The following is a 19,172-nucleotide window of genomic DNA, read 5'->3' as shown; positions in this document are numbered from 1 at the left end:
TCTCTCGCACTGTAAGACATGGCTCGCCCAGCATGTCCTTTGCAAGGCACCTACTTGCTCTAGGTGTCTGCGAAAGGGATTGATAAAGCGACAAACCGCGGTTGCCTCCGCCAAGCTACGGTGGATGCCATACATCCACACAATCTTCCGTAGTATAGTGGTCAGTATGTGAGCTTGTCATTGACAGACTCCACTTGGTGTGAGAGGTCTGGACATCGCTCGAGACCCGGGTTCAATTCCCGGCGGGAGAGAATACGATACCGATCTTTTTTTGCATCCCAGGATCGGTGCCTTCTTGTGGTTTTGTGTATTCGGAGGGTGGAGCGAAGTCTGAGTGCTTTTTGGAGAACGGATCAAAGTTCAGAGGTGTAATGGTGTTGGCCCCTTTTTTGGCTTTTCTCATTTTCCCCTCTCCAGGCCTCAACTGAAGCAAATTACTAGTGCTCATGACAAATATAAGTATCAGGTAGATGTCTGGGCATAATAAGCATTGTTTGTCCTTCTGCTCAATCTGGGTGTACACTGCCTAGTAGCTAGACTACTAGCATCATACAGTGGGCAGTAATCCTTCATAACGACAGCCACTTTGCCATTTCAAGAGCAACTTAGCAGAGGTTTTCAATCGAAGGGGATGAAAACTGATACAAAAAAGACATACAACACCGAGGATTCGCTGGTCGTCACCGACCCAACTACTAATTCGGCGGTTGCTGGTTTGTCTAGGGGGAGAGCGGACGGGATCCCGAATTCTCCAGCACCTATGGTCGTATGTGGCTGGACGGAGACGGAGAGAGGCATATCTGCTTGGTGTTGATGGGAACAGCGTGTATTCAAGTCGCTATGGCGTCGTGTAGCGACAATGGATGTGTACTAGACGTGGATAAGAGTTCAGTATCATTGTGTATGTTGATGACGGCCCTCTAAGCTCTGAGACAAGGCGTAGAAAAGAGGATCACTGAAGCTCAACAAGAGATGACTTCAAGTTCCTCGTTAGCTGGTGAATCACCAGTCACAGGGGGGACAACAACAATTAGCGGCCACAAGATTATCAAGTTCAAGTGAACAAGAAGAAAGACGGACTCGGGTTCAGTCTCTGACCTACCAGGCTTTGTTCTGGCCTGCCCATGGCAACAATCTCATCGAAGCCTTACACCGAAAACTACTTATCCCACAGGTTTCCCACCTGCCTGCCAGCCACATCTTGCCTCAGTACAGCACCATGCACCATATGAGAGGTACCTCATTCCTCATTCATACCCCTCTGCAATTCTTGACTTCTTGCCGCTTTGACCCCCTCTCTTTCGCCCACGCGACCTTCTTCTGGTTCTTCACGACCTACTTTTCTCCCACACGACCTTCACCGTCTTCTCTCAACCCACGCGACCCTCTTCTCCTTCTCTCACCACGCAGCCTTTTCTTCCCTCCTCGTGACCCTGTCCTCTTAACCCCGCGGTCTTTCTCTCCCCCCCGACTAAAGACGTGAACAAGATGCCCGGCAATAACAACAAGGGTGAGTCCCATGCTGCTTTTAAGACTAAGACTGTTGTTGACTTTGTTCTGGCAATCAAGACGTTGCGCACGCCGACGAGACTAAGACTAAGGCTGCAGGTTCCAGCAGCCAGGTCTCCGCCGACAACCAGGATGCGGGCGAGCCCGCGATCAAGCCGCGCAAGCGGCTACCAGACAGCCGCCCCCCTCTCTCAGCGGAGCGACTGGCCAAGGCCAAGGCCGACGCCGAGGCCAAAGCCCAAGAACTTGCTGCTGCCCGCAGAGCAGCCAAAGCCCAAGGCGGCCAAGGCCTTGCTCCTGCGCCGGTCCCCGCCCCCGCGCCTGCTGCCGCATCCACCAGCAACGCCGCCGCCAACAAGGACGACTGGACCAACGAGGAGAAGGTGAAGCTCCTCTTGTGCCGAGTGTGCATCTCCAAGGGCAGTTCCCTTGCCGAGGCTGCTCCGGTAAGTTCCATCATCTCATCATGATTCATCCAAAGTTTGGGATTGCAAGCAGGATCTGATCTTCATTTTTCTCCGTCTAGAAATTACTCCCCCACCGTCCGATCGACGAGTGCGCTCGTGTCCTGGCCGAGCTGGGCACCCAGCACCGCTTCGACGACCTCGTCTAGATTGAGAACAAAGTCGACATAGTCGTTGGACACCGGAGATGAATATGAGAAGGGGGTTTGGTGATTGGGTTGGGATGGGCAACATGGGTTCTTCTTTCGGGCGGAGGAGTTGGGCTCGGGGCTACCTAGGGACATGGGCCATTCAGGCCTGCCGCAACTGTCCTGCCGGCGGCTACATTGATCTGGATCTGGGACTTTGGGTCAGGGCTGTGGTCTCACTCACCAGCGGCGGATACCCACTTGACTTGAGCTTGGGAGGGATGACAACAATGTGTTTTGGAAGGCGCTACGGAGATCGGGTCTGTTCACGGGATGCTCGTCCATGTTAAGGGCACTATCTAAGATTCGTCTGCTGCTACAGACAGCCACAACAAAGGGTTTTCTGTCTTTGATACTGCTGGTACTATCCCACATGTTCTGATGATGCTCACATACAGAACTCCTCGTGTTACTTGCTGCGTCGTCGACCCTACTACCCCCAGTGTACAATTCCAGGTTTGCGCCAAACCGACTGATTTCAACAGAAAACCGCTGCTTTGTCAACCGTAATAGCGCCATTGCCCTTGTTGAAGCTGGAAGAATCTCCGAGCTTGCCTCAGTCAAAGTGACGCTTCTCAACGGCCGCGTCGTAGTCGGCTTGCTTTTCGAGAATGTCGATCGCCTTGCGCAGCACGCGGATCACGTCTCGGGTCCCTCTGTAGGCCGGGACAAGTTCTGGGCTGAGATAGGGGCCAGCAGATCGGGAAGCATCTCGTTGCAGTTGACTTCACCGTCAGCCAACTTAATCTCATTCAGGATCCTCCACCTTTCTGCTCCCACCACCACTAAATCAACATCCTACGCACATCACCCACCGGCAATGCAATTACCTGCAAGGCAACACTTGCTCCTCCACCCTTGAGACGTGAGCGAGCCTCACGACCAGGACGAAGCTGAGATTGGAGCCGTGGCGCTGGAGCAATGGGATGTAGTGCGACGTGAGGCAAAGAACACGCAGTTCCCCAACCCAGGCGGCGTTGCTGACAATCAAGTTCTCCAGGATTTCAAGCCTGTGAGGAGCGACGACTGGAGCCCTCGCAGACTCTGGACCCAGCGGGCAAAGATGTCCCAATTTCTCGAATGAGGATTCCGATAACGAAGGAGGTTATGAGCTTCTTGGCATCGAGGAGACAGCCCGGCTACTGATGGCGACGGATGGCGACGGATGGCGACGGCGAGGCAGATGGAGACGGCACCGGTACAGGCAAAGCCAAGCATTCAGCTTCATTTCTCCGACCAAGAACGAAGTTCCCGACGAACGACGTCTGAGGTCGCATAATAGATTGTTAAGCTGGCCTTGCGGAATTTCACGACGTCGTCGATGTTGTCAATATAACCGGCAGTCTTTCTGATCATTTCGACGGGGATCCGGGAAATGTCGCTAGAGACTGCCATGTTCTCTGGCAGAGAACGACTTCTGTATTTCTCGTTCTCCCAACGGGTTCTTGTCTCCATGATGGCAGGCACGTAACTAGCTGCAGAAGCAGTTATCACCACTTCTGCTGCACAGATCTTGACGCGTAGTGAGGGTTTTAATGGCCCATGGGTGGAAGATATCTAGCAAGACGGAGCAACGGGAAGGGTGAAGGAGGGTTCCTGACGTGCACCCTGGCAAACACAACCAGCTCGGGCAGAATATTAGTACTGATGAAAGGCGATTCACATGTCACAAGTCAAAGACACTATACCAGCCAATAGCATATAGGTTACTCAGTTTTGATAGGAAAACACTGCTGTTGCATCTGCAAAGCACTTATGCCCTACCTCTTGGTACTGGCCAGGACTAACATTCGTACTATGATGTTATGATTTACGCATCTATGTCAGTGCTCAAAAGTCAGCTTGTTCTGCCAGACAACTATCATGGATTGGAGAGATTGGGGATCGGCCCGCTACTGAGAGTAGACCGAACTGGACATACCATGCACCGAGTGCCGCGACCCAGAATGGCGTGACCCGGAATAATGAGACGATGCCCTCGCCGAGCGCTGAGACACAGACGACTCTGGCCGGATCGAGTCCGCATCTGAGCGGTGGGACCTTGAATGAACTGATGCCGGGGGGTCGTTGTAGAAACCCAACGCACCTGAGGGACGCGGCGGACCGTGATGCGAGGCACCCGAAACCTGCGAGGGAGGGCATTCCTGGATGAGTGGGGAGGATGCCGTGGAAGGAGGCTTGTCCTCATTCTCATTGGCTGTTGTCCCCTTCTTGTCGTCCTTCTTCGTCTTCTGCTTCTTCTTTGTCATCTTCTTCTCGACATGTGCTCTGGCTTTGGCATGGGGAGTTCCGCCGGCAAGCCAGATCAGGCAATCCAGAGCGTCGGGCGCCATGAGTAAGATAGGTAGCTAGAGGTTCTGACTACGCAGACTGGGGGGACTGTATCGGTTAGCAGTTTCAGTTTGCGGAGCACAGTAGTATGTGGGCAGTGCGGTAGGGTGTCGAGTTCTTATACTCTCAGGGGAGAAGTTGTGCCAGCGGGAGATAGCTGTGTTCGTAAACAGATCTTCCAGAAAATAATAGGGCAGACATAAAGTCTTTGTGCCCTTCTGTTGACTGATAGTTAGAAATTACTCACTTGCAACGTGGACAGAACAGCAAGACACAAATTCTGAAAGTTGTCTAGAGCAAGTTTCCATTGTACACAACTATCTTCTGCCAAATGACAGCTGTCGTTAGATTCTGCATCCGAGACGTGTCATAGCCATCTAAACACTCGGAGCTTGAGAGCAGTAGGTCACATTTGGAAACAGATCGGATGAAGACCAGTTGTTCTTTGTATACTCATGTTGTGTTGATGTGTTTATGAACAGTCACCTACGCGTCAAGTACCTCCCTAAAAGTTCTTATTCCGTTATATTCATTCCCCTTTCCAAGTTTGGCGACTCGGACTTGAACATCACATCTACCATACAGTGAGAACCCATCCACATTTGCAGGGCATTCCACAACTCGAGATGTACTCGACTTTTGTAAACGCATTATTGCTCGCCCTTCCGGTCGTGGTGTCGGCCCAGGGACTTCTCAGCGCGCAGTCCTACACTGACCCCAACACGGGCATGACACTCTACGGCATCGTGGTCGACAAGGGCTACCGCTTCGGCATGGTGATGCCCAAGAAGCCAACCACCGACTTCATTGTGCACCTGGTATCGCCTCTGAAGAATGGTGCCGGATGGGGTGGCGTCGGATTCCGGGCCAACATGAGGGGCACACTGCTCCTCATAACATGGCAAGTAAAGTCGTCTCCAGGAGACTGGCGATAGCACCGAGGAGGCAGAGAGATGAAGATCAAGACACTAACAGAATTCCAAAACAGGCCCAATGGAGACAAAGTAATGACAAGCCCACGCATAGCCACGGCTTACCGATCTGATGGCGTGGTCCCGTACCGCGTCCACCCCATCACCCTCGTCCCAATCCAGCAAGGAACCTTTGTCAACACAACGCACATCTCCTCGACATTCCTCTGCCGCGGCTGCATCAATGCAGACTCTTTCGACCCGACATGGGGCAACACCCGCAGCGTCTTCTTCACCTACGCCTACTCCATGAGTCCGGTCGAGAACCCGGGCACCGCCGACGCGGCTATTCTCCACGACCATCTATCTGCAGACGGTGGCTATGGCGCGTTCAGCGTGGAACTTGACAGTGCAAAATCCGACAAGTATGAGACTTACGGTGCACTGGCCAAACCAGGTGGTGGTCCGGGTAGCAGCCAAGCCACCGCCAGGCCAACGAGACTCCATTCAACGCCGCTGTCGGCATCAGATGTCCCCTCCGCGACCGGGACGTCTGGCTGTTCGGGTTTGAGAGGCAGCATGCTGGGAGGATCAAACTTCAGTCACGGGTGGATGTCGCCGCTGATCGTTATGACTCTGATGATTCTTGGTGTGGTATATCTGGCGCAAGCCTTCTAGCCAAACTAGTCGGAAGTTGGAGATCTTGGAAGTTTGAGGCAGCAAACATCGGTTACAAGTCGCCTGCCAGCAGATGTGTACTACAGCGCCATTGTTAGCCAGGGGGTCTCATATCTTAACAGTTATGTAGTCTCCGTTGCAATGTTGCATACCTATCAACCTGTTTTTGCGTGAGACGTTGCAACACAAACTAACGTTGGCGGTTTTCTTTCGTTGAACGTAGGTATTGGTATCATGGAGGTGTAAACCACGTCAGATAGGTAGGTACCTAACCCCAGCCAACCATCCAGTGCGCAACGAACAACTGAAGTTTAGGCGCTATTCCCAAAAAACTTTGTAATCTTCTGACTCCCAGCGGCCTTTGCCGCCGCCTTCGCCTTGACAGGGCTCCTTGGGGCGTTACTCGTGGCGCTAATCTTGCTGCTTCGCGTCTGCCGTTTCTCCTGGACAGGCGAGGAGGCCGACGACAAGTCCGCTTTCTTCTTCGCAGGCGGTTGTTCGCCCTTTGCCGGTGGGGAACTCGCCTCCCGCTTCAAGGCTTTCTTCGACGGTGTCATGCTCATCATCCCACCATCATCTGCCGTCTTCGCGAATTCCTCCACCGTCTCCGTCTTGGCCTCGGTCGTCCCAGCAGCCCCTTCCTTCGGCACCTCCACCTCCACCTCGGGCTTGACCGTCCCGCCCTCCTTTTTCTTCGCCGCAGCCGCCCCCTTGGCAAAAAAGTTCGCAATATTACTCTTATTCTCCCTGCTCGCCACCGGAATGACAAAGCTCGGCGAGTTATTCCCCACCTTCCCTACCTCCTTGCTGACCGGATACACATCCAACTCCCCGTCAAACGGCCTCAACAGCGCCTGCAGCTCCTTGCTCCACTCACACCTCCCCGGATCCAGCCAAGTCCTCATAGCCTCCGACCCAGCCTCGAGAATAACCGGCATCCGATCATGCAAAAACTTTAACTGCTTGTTACTGTCGGTCGTGATGATGGTATACGTGTAATGCTTCTCCCCATCAGCCTCGTACTGGACACAATCCCACAGTCCCGCAAAGCACATCAGCTTCCCGTCCTTCCTCTTGACGTAGTGTGGGATCTTGTCTTTCCCCTGCTTCAGCCATTCATAGAACCCCTCGGCAACCACCACGCAGCGCTTCCGGGCCTTCATGCTCGCCCACATGCCCCCCGGCTGCGCGAGCGAGTCGTCGCGGCAGTTGATGGTCTTGAGGACCCCGCCGTATTCTGGGCTGCGCTTGGTCCAGAAGGGGATTAGCCCCCATTTCATTGCCTGCAGCTTGTAGCGAGTTGCTGCCGTTTCCTTTTGCTTCGGTTTGTCACTGTCGGCATGGTTGTCTGCATCCTCCTCCTCCTGCTGTTCTCCCTGTACTTCTGAGTCTTGGCCGGCGCGGTTAGAGTGGGAATAGCCGGCTCCGCGATCGGGCACGTCTGCGCGGTATACCACGCCATGGTACCCGGGTGCAAAGTTGTAGCTTTGTCGTGGAGCGCCGTCGCCCTCGTCGGCAGGGGCCTCATCTACCGGCATGAGGTCTTCTTCCAGCATCTGCCGGATCTGTGACGGACGCTAGACGTTGAAAGATAGGCCTTCTTAGCACTCTATATCTCTTTCACCGATGAATAGAGGCAGCGGACAAGCATCTACTTACCAAAGCCAGTGCATACCTTCCGCACATGGTGAATAGCTCCTCAGGGTAATTCAATACGCATTCGATTTGCTGTCAAATGCAGTTGTTCTGTGATCTGAGGTTGAAGTTTGGAGCTTTTTTTTCCCTTGTCCTCGCGATGACGTCGATGAGACGACGCGACTTGAATTAACGCGGGGTGAGATCGCGAAGAGGTAGGGCGCCTGACCACGTGATGTGTATATTAGATATCTTCTTGGCACCCCCTTTACATTTCCCCCCTATCGGCCTATGCTGCTCCGATCCAAGTACACAGCAGGTAGGGAAGTGTTACGGCAAGCAATCCAGCCTGTCTATTGCAGTCACCCAAAGAACAACCCGTCAAAACCCTTTTCGGATCCGCTTGTGGCGCCCAGAACTCCCACCTTTGCTTCGCCCATGAGACAAAATAAATAGCCCAGCCGCGACCGTCATCACAAGGCCGCCCTAACACACAGCCACAGCACTCCTCCGCTTGTCCATTCTGCTCTTCCTCATGCCCATCTCGTTCTTCTTCCACGCGGCCTCGAATACCGTCGGCTTGGGAACAACCTGGTGATCCCTGATGCCCAACCGCCGCACCACCTCGAAGGCGCCCGTGCCGATGGACATGGACTGGCCCATGATGATGCACTCACTGACGCCCTGGATGGGATCCTTCTTCATGCCCGCCGCCGCATCAAACAGGTGGTCCGGCGTCTTCTCAAACGACGCGAGCTGCAGCACGCTGTCGCGCATCTTTGCCATGCCGAACCGCGTGATGCCCAGGATCTCGCCCTTGTACGTCATGACGTCGGCCAGCAGCTCCATGTGCCGCGGGTCAATGTTCATATCCGCCATGACGATGGCGATCTCCTTGGCGATGGTTATGCGCGCCGCCTCGATGCCCAGCACGTCGCGGCACTCCAGGACCGAGTTGCTCACGCACTTGGTGCCCACCACGCCTTCCGTCGTCATGCACGCCCGCAACCCGTACCCTTCCACAAGCACCTTGTTCTCGTTGTTTTCATTCTGGATGATGGCTCTCGCTGCCTCCGGGTAGCCCGAGATGACCACCTCCGGGAGCATGCGCTTGAGAAAGTTGACTCGCAATTGGAAATCGGCCGCAGACTCGCCCATGGTGGCCGAAATGGCCTGGCCCTTTTCAATTGCCGTCGCGCGCACCTTGGCCGCCTTCCGAGCAGCCGTAGCGTCCTGCCAAGTGTTGTGAATGATCACCTCGATCCGGTCGCCTCCGATGCGCAGGTCTTCCGGCTCCACCTTGAGCTTGAGCTTCTTGGCCTTGATGATGGCATCGGCAATGTCCTTTATGGTGATGCCCAGCTGCATATCCGCGAGCACCCGCATATCCATTTGTAGCGTGATCTTGGCCACGTCTGGAAGCCAATCGTCGTCGATAAACTTTACGACATCCGAGATGTACGTCTTTTCAATCCTGGCTTTGACGACACGCGCCGCCTTCAGGTCTACCTTGTTCTCCAGCTCGCACGTGATGACCGGCGTGCTGATGAGTTTCGAGGCGTTGATGATTTCCTTGATACGAGGCACGCCTTGCGTGACACTCATGCCAGAGGCGACACCGGCAAAGTGGAAAGTCTTGAGTGTCATCTGTGTGCCCGGTTCACCAATCGACTGCGCTCCAACTGCGCCCACCGCATGGCCGGGCTCTACCCGTGCCCTCTTGTACTTTTGGAGACACATTTGGATGAACTGCCGCAGCGTACGCTCCGAGACCTTGGCGACGCGGTCAACGTGAGCCTGCGCCATGGCTTGTGTCCGTGCCCGTCGGGTGGCTTCGTCGAGCTCGCTCTCCTCCTCGAGCTTATGCCGCAGTTCCCTGAGCACATATTGTAGTGGCTTGCACGGCTCGCCAAACGCGTCCGTTTGCATTTCAGATCCGCCTTCCTTGCTTGTCGGCTCCCATGTCTCAAGCTCCTTTCTCATCTTGTCCTCGTCTGCCGGTATGCAGGGGTCTAATCCAACCGCCTTCCGCGCTTTGGCCAACTTCATGGCACGTTCTCCGATGTAGTCGCGGATCGTGTTGAGGTAGACTCTCGCGCTTTCGTGTTCGTCAATCGCCATGAAGACATCGTGATCCTCGCTGTCACGGATCTTCTCGTCGTCGTAGTTGAGCACCTCGTTTGTGACGAGATGTCGCCGCACATACTTCTTGCGCTCTTCATCCAGCAGAGTCTTGCACAGCTCTTGTATCTCCCACGGCAGCAACGACGCGTCCGCGTCGCTCCAGGTGATGCTCTGCGCGTGATTCCACGTCCTCGCAAAGTCAACTGGCCTGGCATCGCCCTCCATGTCGACGGGATCAAGTCTGTCAGCTCCGTACTGGAACTGCACAATACCCCCCTCCGATGTGCGGACAGTGTCATCATACTGCGTTGAGAGATCCTCCAGCGACTTCATCAGCCGTCTAGACATGTAACCCGTCTCGGCCGTCTTGACGGCGGTATCAACCAGGCCTTCTCTGCCAGAAATGGCGTGACAGATGAACTCGGTAGGGACGAGGCCAGTGTAGAAGCTGTTCCTTACGAAACCCTTGGATGGAGGCTGACGCGCATTCTTGTGGAAATGCGGAAGACTGCGGTCCTGGAAGCCATCAGGCACACGCTGTCCGGCAATAATCTGCTGACCGACGCAGGCCACCATTTGCGCCACGTTGAGGTCAGAGCCCTTGGATCCTGACCGAGCCATGATGAGTGGCGCATTGTTCGTGCTCAGATTCTCTACGCAATAGTTACCAGCGGATTGCCGGACCTTGCTGAGAATGCCGGAAACCGAGTTTTCCAGCGTCTGCTCGAGGTCCATGCCCGGCAGCTTTTCGAGCTTCCCCTGTCTGTAAGTTTCAATGAGGTCATCGCACTTGTTGTACGCGTCCTCAACCAGCTGAGCCTTGTGCTCTGTCAAAGGGCCAGAGGGGAACACGTCTCCGACGCCGATGGAGAAACCCCGCAGTGAAAGCGCTCTCGCGGATAGCTTTGCCAGACGGTTCATGGCAGCGGCGGCATAGTCTGGCCCAAAATCTCGGAGAATGACATAGAAGACGGAGTTCTTCTTGCCTCCGCCAACGGTCGACTTATCCATCCTCCCGCACATAACCTCGGAATTCCGGACAACCAAGAACGAGTCGTCGATATCCATATCCGGGATTTGACCGTCCTTCTTCTTCTTGTAAATCTTGTTCTTCGCGTCGAGATTCACCAAGACTGGTGAATCTTTGTTAGGGCGCATCAGAACGTTGAAGATCTGCTTGCCCGTCCAAAGCGGCTTGGGTTTGACAATTGCGGGGGGAGGGAGCTCGAGATGCGTGTCCCCCAAAAGCATCTGAGTGCAAATATGTGTGAAGGATTGGCGGTCCAAGAACAGGTCCTTGCTGCTCAGCAAATATGACGCAGTAATGAAGTCCTGGGTAGCAGCAATGATTGGTTCGCCATTCTTTGGCGTAATAAGGTTGTTCTTCACTCCCATCAAGTTGATAGCCTCTGCCCTGGCCTCCTCCGTCTGGGGCACGTGCAGATTCATCTCATCTCCGTCGAAATCGGCATTATAGGGGGTGCAGACACATTCGTTGAGGCGGAACGTCCGCCAAGGCCGGACTTTGACAAGATGGCTCATGATACTGAGCTTGTGCAAAGACGGTTGCCGGTTAAACAGCACGATGTCGTTGTCCTCCAGATGCCGTTCGACGATGTCTCCAAACGCGAGGTCATTTGCATGTCTCTCGCGGAGTGCTTCGCTACCGATTTTGAGGTTATACTTTGCCCCATCCTTCTTGATAATTCCCTGGGCACCTGGCCATATATTCGGGCCATTCTTGACGCGCTCCCTGAGTTTCTCTATATTGGCGAAGCTTACCCGCTCTGGATAGGTCAGGTTCTTTGCCACCAACTGGGGGACTGCTACTTGCTCAATGCTCAGGTTGGGGTCCGGCGAGATGACGGTTCGTCCAGAGAAATCAACACGCTTTCCTGACAGGTTGCCGCGGAATCGGCCCTGCTTGCCCTTCAGACGTTGGCAAAATCCGCGAATCGGCTTGCCGAAACCCGGCTGGTAGAGACCAGGAACGTCGCTGTTGACGTACATGCCAACCTGCAACTGCAGGAATTCCCACTGCTCCATGATAACAGGCAAGGCGACTCCTTTCTTGAGAGATTCCCGCAGGTGTCCAGCATAAAGAATAATCTCGGAGAGCTTGCTGGTGATATCGTCCTCATTGCTTGCATTCTCCTGGGCAACAGAGGGTCGAATACAAATTGGAGGGGCCGGGACGTACTGCCACAGAAACATCTCCGGTCTCCCCTCGGCGGGATCCAAGCCGAGCAGTTCGCAATCAACTGGGCTAATCGCCTTGAAGAGATTTAAGACCTTGAGGGGGTTCAGATCGTCCATGGCCTTCCGATAGTGCTTCTCTAGCTCGGGAGTGTACCTCTTGGCGTTGGCAAAGGATGCGTCGAACTCTACCTTGCTTTCCGGTGCGATCTTTTTTTGAGCAGTTGACTTGTTATAAGCAGCGAATTTGTCGTGGACGAGCTTCATAACGCTCAACTTCCGGATGACGCCTTGGAGCGCGCCGCAATTGTAGCAGTGCCTAACTTTCCTACACTGCTCATTGATCCGCTTGAGGATGGATGAGCGCCTCAGATTGTCAATTCCCGGGCGGCGCAACTCCCTGAGGAATTGCCGCCGTTCGTCCTCCGTGAGAAGTATTCTTGAACATTCCTTGCAGATATTTTGCAGCGTCGATTGGATGTATTTCAGGAATCCGATGTGGAAGACAGGGAGCGGCAGCCGAACATGGCCGAAATGCCCGGGACAGTCTTGTAGTCCAAGCTGACAGGTGCTACACTTGCTTTCCCTGTTCGTACTTGAGGTTCCCTAAAGCGAACCCGTCAGTTATCGTCACAGCTGCAATGTGTTGCCGGGGACACTCACCAGGCGAGGGTCGAGCGGCCCATGGGGGAATGGTGTCCGCCGGTTTTCGACATCATACAATAGGTTGTCGGAAACTTCGAGGACGCCCTGGCTCACGATGTCTTGGTGAGATCTATGCCCCTGTCAGCGTATGGTTGACACGAGCAGCTCCTCGGGGAAAACTCACTGGATACCGAACTTGAGCGCTTTGAAGCCCTTTGGAAGCTGGTCGACCAGCTGCTCCTTGCGGCGCACCTTGCGCCGCGTAGGCACCTCCGTCACATCGTTTGCCATGACTATGGTTGTCGCGAGTTGCTGGTTGGGGGATGTAGGATAAATCGAATCGCGCCGGCAGTGCCCCTCGGTGTCGCAATGCTACCTGCTCATTGCGGGCAGTGGCGATATCTAGCAGTGAAGCCAATCCCTCGTCGTCAATTATCTTTTACTTTTCGAGACTGTTCTTTCTCAGTTGCGTGGAGATGCCGATAGTTGGATCGCTGCAGACGCTGGAGACAGAGGTTGATCTTTCTCAAGTTCCTTGTACGGATATCGCGAACAATTTTTGTTAGAGGCGGGGCAGCTACAAAACAGTGTTTAAAATGACTTTCAACTCGTGCCCCACCACCGAACGTTAACCCCTGCCATGCGCCAGCCCAGGAACTCCAGCAGGTCCACCCGCATCTCTTGGCAGCCTTTCGCAGAATTGCCTGCCGGCAAGCATCTGATTTCGCCAATCATCAGCCAAGCTGTGAGCACACTCCGTCATCGTTCGGTTGGAGCATGTGCTTCCATCACGAGCTTCCATCCCACCTGAGCGAGTCCGAGACCAAAACCACGACCACACCTCCCGCTGTCAGCATTCCGTGCCCCACACTCGAGACATATTTCATGAGGATTGTTGTTGGCCCGCTGATAGACACCACAACATGCTTCCTTCACCAATGTGAATATTTCTGACTCTCCATGCTGTAGTTAATTGTTCTCACCGTCCTGTGCCGCATTTGCCTACGTCCCGCTCTCACCATCCATCTGCAACGACAAAATTTCTACTACCTGGTTGTTGGTGCTGGAAGACACGTTCCAGCACCCTACTGCTCCTGGAAATTTGGCTTCACTCCTCGTGTTACGGCCTGGACCGCGTTGCGGAGTAGCCCGTTGCGCATTGCACATAGGCCGACGACGACTTGCACAGGCGAACCGTGCCAATAGACCTCTTTTCGGTTGGCCCTTAGGCCATACCGGCGCAATGGCGCCCGGTTCCGCCGAGAAGAAGGCGGAAAAGTCGTACCTGGCCTCAGCCGTTGACTCGATCAATCCCTGGGCAGGAAGCCGCAGTGCAACCCCGACGCCGAAAGATCCCCAGCCCGTCGTTGCTCCGTCCAACCCGGGGGATCACACCACGAACCCTTTCTATGGCCAGAGTATTGGGCGCTATCCCAAGGACTGCCCACCGCTGAGCGTGCAGTGGTTCCACGCCGTCGATGTGAGTTCACATCGGATTCTGAGTTGTCTGCCCTGTGGCATCCATTCTCACTGCCAGCTTTGACCAGGTGCCGAAGCGCAAACCGCAGTTCATGCAGTCCAAGGTTGCTGGCGACCCGAAACCCCCGCAGCCGAAGAAGTTCGTCGCTTTCTCAGTCGAAGACTCTCGCGCCATTGAGGCCGCCTATCAAGCCAGATTGCAGGAACTTGAGGAAGAAAGGATAGCGGGCAAGGTGAATACCGTTGGGTCGAAGAGGGCACGCGCAACCTCCACTGGGACTGCGGATAGTGCAGACCCCTCGGCTTTGCACACAAGAGTCGCCGTCAATGAGGACTTTCTCTTCGACGTCGACATTGAGGAACGCGAGCTTGCGCCCGTCTACTGGGAAGGACCCGTGTATGAGGTTAGGCGCGGCAGTTGGTTCTACCAAGAGGGGTCGTCTCTGCGCCCCTGTGAAGAGAACTTGGCCGCGCAACTGGAGGAAGGCTACCTCAAGATCAAGCCTTGGCAGTATCCGTCGAGGGAGCGTAGCAATTCGGCATCCAAGACCGCCATTACGTCAAAGACTTCGACAGACAGTTTGAAGGTTAGCGCTACAGCCCAGGACGACGGCTCTTCCAAGAAGGGCCCCTCTGCACCTCAGCAACAGCCACAGACATACCGCCTGTTTGGAAGCTACATGAATAGCGTTGCGACGTACCAAGACGCAACCGTCGCATGGTTATCGTCAGATAGCATGTTGTCCTGGGTAACGTCGACCGTCTACGAGAGATTTGCTGGTGGTGGATATCTAGGTGGTATAAAGCTCGTCCGCGGTTACACCGAGCCAAAGAAATCCAAGGATGAGCCACGCCCGTCGACACCGCCCGGGACGAAGTCTGCATCAAAGGAACGAAGTGACAGTCTATCCAAAGCGCAAAAGAGACGGTCTGCACCCACGTCAGGCATACGATCTGCCGCCGAGGATGTGAAGAAAGAAGTATCAAACGACCTCGAGAGCACCAGGAACAGGCTGACGCGGCAGTTATCAAACCTAGTAGAGGGAGTGGAGAACCCAGAGGCAGAGGAAGAGGCTCTTTGGCAGCGTGAAGAAAAGGAAATGCTGGGAGACTACAACACGAGAGCTGATGAAAACCAGGGCCGTAAGATTGAGCATCTTGTTCTTGTCACTCATGGAATAGGACAACTGCTCTCACGCAGGTAAGATGATTATTCGACCACCCTTTTCTCCCCAATCCGTCTAGTAGCTAAAAACGTCCCAGGATGGAAAGCATCAACTTCATCCACGACGTCAACACACTTCGTAAAACCATGAAGTCTGTTTACTCGGCTTCCGAAGATTTGCGAGCACTCAACTCAGAGATCGGCGAGCCTGGACCCGGCAATTGCCGTGTCCAGGTGCTGCCCGTAATGTGGCGTCATCTTTTGGATTTCCCCAAGCGCAGACAGAAAAAGGGGGAACATGATCTTGGGGAGATGTTCAACGAAGAGGATGATTGTAGGGCTTCTCTGAACTCAACTGGTTCGCCATATGGCTAACACATTCCAGACCCTTCCCTCGAGGACATCACTGTTGAGGGCGTAGCATTCGCACGGTCACTCATATCCGACTTGGCTCTCGATGTTCTGCTTTACCAAAGCGCCTATCGGGAGCAGATCGCCGAAATCGTGTTGAAAGAGTCAAATCGGGTCTACAAGCTATTCAAAGAACGTAACCCTGAGTTCCATGGCAAAGTACACATTTTTGGTCACTCACTAGGGTCTGCCATCATGTTCGATATTCTTTGCCGGCAGAAAGAGAAGTCCCAAATGCTAGAGGCCCCGAGGAACCCGCTTCGGTTTTGGCCATCTCAAGACCGTTACGAAGCAAAGGATCCGAAGGAGCTTGCGTTCGACTTTGACGTCGAGGGCTTTTACTGCCTTGGCTCACCTGTAGGTCTCTTCCAGATGCTCAAGGGCCGGACCATCTCGGCTCGGAGCCTCCCGGATGCTCTGCCGTCCGAGAGCCCGCTCAACCCGGATTACATGGAGGATCCCTTCGCTTCGCAGGCTTATGCCAATCAGCGCGTCTCGCCCGTCACCGGCCTACCGTTCAGCGTCTCATCTCCCAAGGTCGGCCAGCTCTTCAATATTTTTCACCCATCCGACCCCATCGCATACCGTTTAGAGCCCCTTGTCTCGCGTGTCATGACGACCCTGAAACCACAGGCGCTGCCGTACACAAAGAAGGGCATCTTTGGCTCTGTCGCAAACCAAGGACTCACGGGCATCGGCGCCAAAGTCGGGCAGAGCGTCAGCGGCTTCTGGAGCAGTCTCAGTGCAGGCATTGCTAGCAACCTGCTCAACCGCAGCTTGGGTCTCACGCAGGAAGATGTGGCCAAAATCACCGCCTCCCAACATCAACAGCAGCAACAACACCAACAGCACGTCCTGAGCCCTGGCGCGGGCACCAACATATCCGCGGGCGTGATTCCAACCACGAAACAGCTCTCTGATGCCGAACGCAGCGAGAAGACTGCGGAGCGCATGCGGCAGCTTGCCAGCACCGGGAATGGCAACGATGCCACGCTGATTGACGACGAGCTCGAGACGCTTTTCAGCAGATTTCAGAAGAACCGCGTGGATATGGCCAAGGAGAAGGGCGGGACCGGAAATGCGGGCAACAGTGACCTAAGTGCTGAGAAGTGGTAGGTGCAGAATTGTTTCCTTCTCTTCTGCGGAAGCAGAGACACCTGACTGATATTGCTGCTTAGGATGGAGGAGGAGCGGAAAGCACAACGGTTGAGGAGAGAAGAAATGAAAATTCGGGCGCTCAACCGAAATGGGAGGATTGATTACTGCATCCAGGAGTGAGTTTATCCCCGCCCTCCAGGCATTCGGTTGAACTAAACACCTGGAATAGGAGTGTGCTTGATTTCAATCCGATCAATACCATTGCTTCACATATGAGTTACTGGGCCGACGAGGATGTGAGCCATTTCATCTTGTCACAGATGTTGGCAAGCAAGATGAGGACACCGAAGGGTTGATTGGTACTCGGTTGTGCAATGTGATTTTGCTTGCGGGATGAGGTTCCCCCAGTTCAGGGAGGCTTGTTGGTCAGAGGCGTTATGAGACCAGGGAGATAAGTTGCATGAAGAATATTGCATGACGGAACTGGAGTCAGGTCGAAGGCATGCACCTTTGTTTCTGCCAAAATAGGCAGATGGTATTAGTTTCTCAGGTTGGACTCTTTCTTCTAGAGACCAATCTCCAAGTTCTATCGAGAGAGAATGTTGAGGGTAATGTACAAAAAGAGATAAACCGGCATAAAGCTCAGGCGGGGGTCACGGTTTCATAGAACAGTTCTCCAAGCTGGTCGGAGGGGCTTTTCCTCGAACTTCATGAACTCGAACCGGGAACCTCCCGCCCTACGAAACCGTGCACAACGATTTCATAGTTAGCTGAAATATCCACTCGGCCACTACAGAGTCTAACTTGCTTGACCTCGGACGAAACAATGGCTATATACCCTCCTCGCTCCTTCCTTCTCCCCAGTCCACTGCTCCAGATGCTCCTGCCGTTCCCCAGAGTACCTCTAGCAGCCAATGCTTAGGTCTTCACCCGTCGGAATGGACAGGTGATACTGTCAGGATGTAAACAATCCATTCTCACCCCCGTTTCTATGTCGTTCACCCAAACAAACCCAGCTCAACCATTCTGCTCCAATTCCCCCCAAGCTCCAAGCACACATCCCCCGGCAGCCGTCCCTTCTCATCCCTCACAAACCGCACATCCTTCCCCGGCGCCACCGCGCCGCGAGGCAGCCCCATCCCCTCAGCAACCTGCACCACCGGCGCCGGAAACTCCTCCGTTTCCACCCCGCTCCCCAGCCAGAGTAGGAGCCAAACCACCTCCTCTTGCCGCGCCTCCAGCGCTACATGCAGCGCGCTCCGTCCCCCGTTGAGCGGGTCCTGCCAGGTCAGAAGGTAGGCCGCTGACATCCGGGGGATTTGGCCTTCCTCTTCCCCTTCTTCGTCCTCCCAGCCCTCGTAGTGGTTGTCGTCGTTGTCGTCGACGTCAGCTAGGAGCGCAACCAGCCCCTGAACGTCCCCCTCGGCGGCCAGCGCGTGGAATGCCCGCGCGGGCCGCGCTTCCGGGTGGGAAGCTAAATAGGATTCTTCTTGGAGAATGGGGAGGATGTTCAAGCCGGGCTGCGCGCCGCCCTCGTTGGTGTAGTGCGCCAGGATACTAGTGCTGGTGGTGGTGGGTGCGGTTGATGATGATGATGGGTTGGAGGAGGGGAGGTAACTGGTACAGGAGGGACAGCATAACGAGGAGGTTACGGACGCGGCCTGGTCCAAGAGGCATTGCCAGTGGAAGTGGCAGCCGCAGGGCAGGAGCAGGTCGTCGGGAACGGTCTGGCTTTGACCTTCGTCGCCTGAGCATGTGTCCTCGGCGTCGAGGGTTAGCGTGAGCGGGTCATGACAGGTTCGGCAGCTTTCTGCCATTTTTGTTGTGTCTTGTGTGACCTGACTGAGATGAAAGGTCTTGCGACACGGAGTCAGTATTTTTGAACATGGTCTGAGCTCGCACCGGACAGGACAGGGGCGAGAAAATCTGAAATTACCTGCGGTGGTGATATTTGTTTGCTTGAGTTACGTCGACGCCAGGCAGCGGTTAGGTAGTTTGTGAAATATGGCAGCCTAGTGTAGTGTGCTAGATGTCTCACTTGCACCACGTGTGCTTGAGGTTCGATGTGTCCCCTGAACGATGTGAAGCTATTCGCAAGGGTGCTGCTCAGAGAGGGAAAAGAGAGGAACAAATTTGCAGCTCTGCCTGTTAGTGGAATACAGAGTGACACCGTACCTTCGCTAGCTTATGTCAGCCTCCAATTCCAAGCCGCTGAGGTCACTGCTTACCTTGGGCTGGTGCTCGGACTGGTTTTGTCCCAAATAGCGCTGCCTGGAAGGGCTGATTGGGCAGTTACGCAATCCCTCGTGTGGCTTAGTTTCTGCCCAGCCGTATTACA

The 19,172-nt window shown here is 54.6% G+C and overlaps 7 protein-coding genes and 1 non-coding gene across 8 annotated transcripts; 4 read left to right on the top strand and 4 right to left on the bottom strand.

Moving 5' to 3' along the window:
* The first annotated feature begins 143 nt into the window (after positions 1 to 143).
* On the top strand, positions 144 to 251 carry N656DRAFT_t112. The gene has a single exon. It is a non-coding gene; the product is annotated as a tRNA-Asp (tRNA).
* A 1,237-nt stretch (positions 252 to 1,488) lies between these two features.
* On the top strand, positions 1,489 to 2,122 carry N656DRAFT_770495 (uncharacterized protein; the record flags this gene model as incomplete). Its single annotated transcript, XM_064813781.1, has 3 exons — positions 1,489 to 1,510; positions 1,570 to 1,955; positions 2,036 to 2,122. 3 exons carry the CDS (start codon positions 1,489 to 1,491, stop codon positions 2,120 to 2,122), a joined length of 495 nt encoding a protein of 164 aa, XP_064667678.1.
* Positions 2,123 to 2,717: 595 nt separating this feature from the next.
* Positions 2,718 to 4,494, bottom strand: N656DRAFT_800360 (uncharacterized protein; the record flags this gene model as incomplete). The annotated part of the gene is made up of 2 exons (XM_064818002.1): positions 2,718 to 2,872; positions 4,083 to 4,494. The coding sequence occupies 2 exons, from the start codon at positions 4,492 to 4,494 to the stop codon at positions 2,718 to 2,720; spliced, it is 567 nt and encodes a 188-aa protein (XP_064667677.1).
* Positions 4,495 to 4,929: 435 nt separating this feature from the next.
* On the top strand, positions 4,930 to 6,081 carry N656DRAFT_812618 (iron reductase domain protein; the record flags this gene model as incomplete). The annotated part of the gene is made up of 2 exons (XM_064818380.1): positions 4,930 to 5,397; positions 5,428 to 6,081. Exons 1-2 carry the CDS (start codon positions 5,119 to 5,121, stop codon positions 6,079 to 6,081), a joined length of 933 nt encoding a protein of 310 aa, XP_064667676.1. The 5' UTR covers positions 4,930 to 5,118.
* A 66-nt stretch (positions 6,082 to 6,147) lies between these two features.
* N656DRAFT_298460 (DUF159-domain-containing protein) lies at positions 6,148 to 7,859 on the bottom strand. Its single transcript, XM_064809165.1, has 3 exons — positions 7,741 to 7,859; positions 6,234 to 7,658; positions 6,148 to 6,161 (listed from the first exon to the last, which is right to left on the bottom strand). The coding sequence occupies exons 1-2, from the start codon at positions 7,765 to 7,767 to the stop codon at positions 6,393 to 6,395; spliced, it is 1,293 nt and encodes a 430-aa protein (XP_064667675.1). The 5' UTR covers positions 7,768 to 7,859; the 3' UTR covers positions 6,148 to 6,161; positions 6,234 to 6,392.
* A 343-nt stretch (positions 7,860 to 8,202) lies between these two features.
* N656DRAFT_714670 (beta and beta-prime subunits of DNA dependent RNA-polymerase) lies at positions 8,203 to 12,972 on the bottom strand (the record flags this gene model as incomplete). Its single annotated transcript, XM_064811993.1, has 3 exons — positions 8,203 to 12,642; positions 12,700 to 12,811; positions 12,866 to 12,972. The coding sequence occupies 3 exons, from the start codon at positions 12,970 to 12,972 to the stop codon at positions 8,203 to 8,205; spliced, it is 4,659 nt and encodes a 1,552-aa protein (XP_064667674.1).
* Positions 12,973 to 13,924: 952 nt separating this feature from the next.
* N656DRAFT_714566 (uncharacterized protein) lies at positions 13,925 to 17,190 on the top strand (the record flags this gene model as incomplete). Its single annotated transcript, XM_064811986.1, has 6 exons — positions 13,925 to 14,161; positions 14,229 to 15,361; positions 15,424 to 15,659; positions 15,711 to 16,848; positions 16,915 to 17,010; positions 17,064 to 17,190. The coding sequence occupies 6 exons, from the start codon at positions 13,925 to 13,927 to the stop codon at positions 17,188 to 17,190; spliced, it is 2,967 nt and encodes a 988-aa protein (XP_064667673.1).
* Positions 17,191 to 17,405: 215 nt separating this feature from the next.
* Positions 17,406 to 19,073, bottom strand: N656DRAFT_838640 (uncharacterized protein). Its single transcript, XM_064818871.1, has 3 exons — positions 19,063 to 19,073; positions 18,771 to 19,014; positions 17,406 to 18,690 (listed from the first exon to the last, which is right to left on the bottom strand). The coding sequence occupies exon 3, from the start codon at positions 18,649 to 18,651 to the stop codon at positions 17,833 to 17,835; it is 819 nt and encodes a 272-aa protein (XP_064667672.1). The 5' UTR covers positions 18,652 to 18,690; positions 18,771 to 19,014; positions 19,063 to 19,073; the 3' UTR covers positions 17,406 to 17,832.
* Positions 19,074 to 19,172: the final 99 nt, after the last annotated feature.

Source organism: Canariomyces notabilis (assembly GCF_033297395.1).
Source record: "Canariomyces notabilis strain CBS 508.74 unplaced genomic scaffold N656scaffold_21, whole genome shotgun sequence".
In the NCBI taxonomy this organism is placed as follows: Eukaryota; Fungi; Ascomycota; class Sordariomycetes; order Sordariales; family Chaetomiaceae; genus Canariomyces; species Canariomyces notabilis.
The sequence above is the reverse complement of the archived record's forward strand: the minus strand, read 5'-3'. Positions and strand labels throughout refer to the sequence as shown.

Coding starts and splice junctions, on each gene's coding strand:
- N656DRAFT_298460 (XM_064809165.1), bottom strand. CDS start 7,767: ATGTGCGGAAGGTATGCACTGGCTTTG. Junction 7,659..7,740: donor GAAGGTATGCACTGGCTTTG/GTAAGTAGATGC, acceptor TTCAACGTCTAG/CGTCCGTCACAGATCCGGCA.
- N656DRAFT_838640 (XM_064818871.1), bottom strand. CDS start 18,651: ATGGCAGAAAGCTGCCGAACCTGTCATGACCCGCTCACGCTAACCCTC.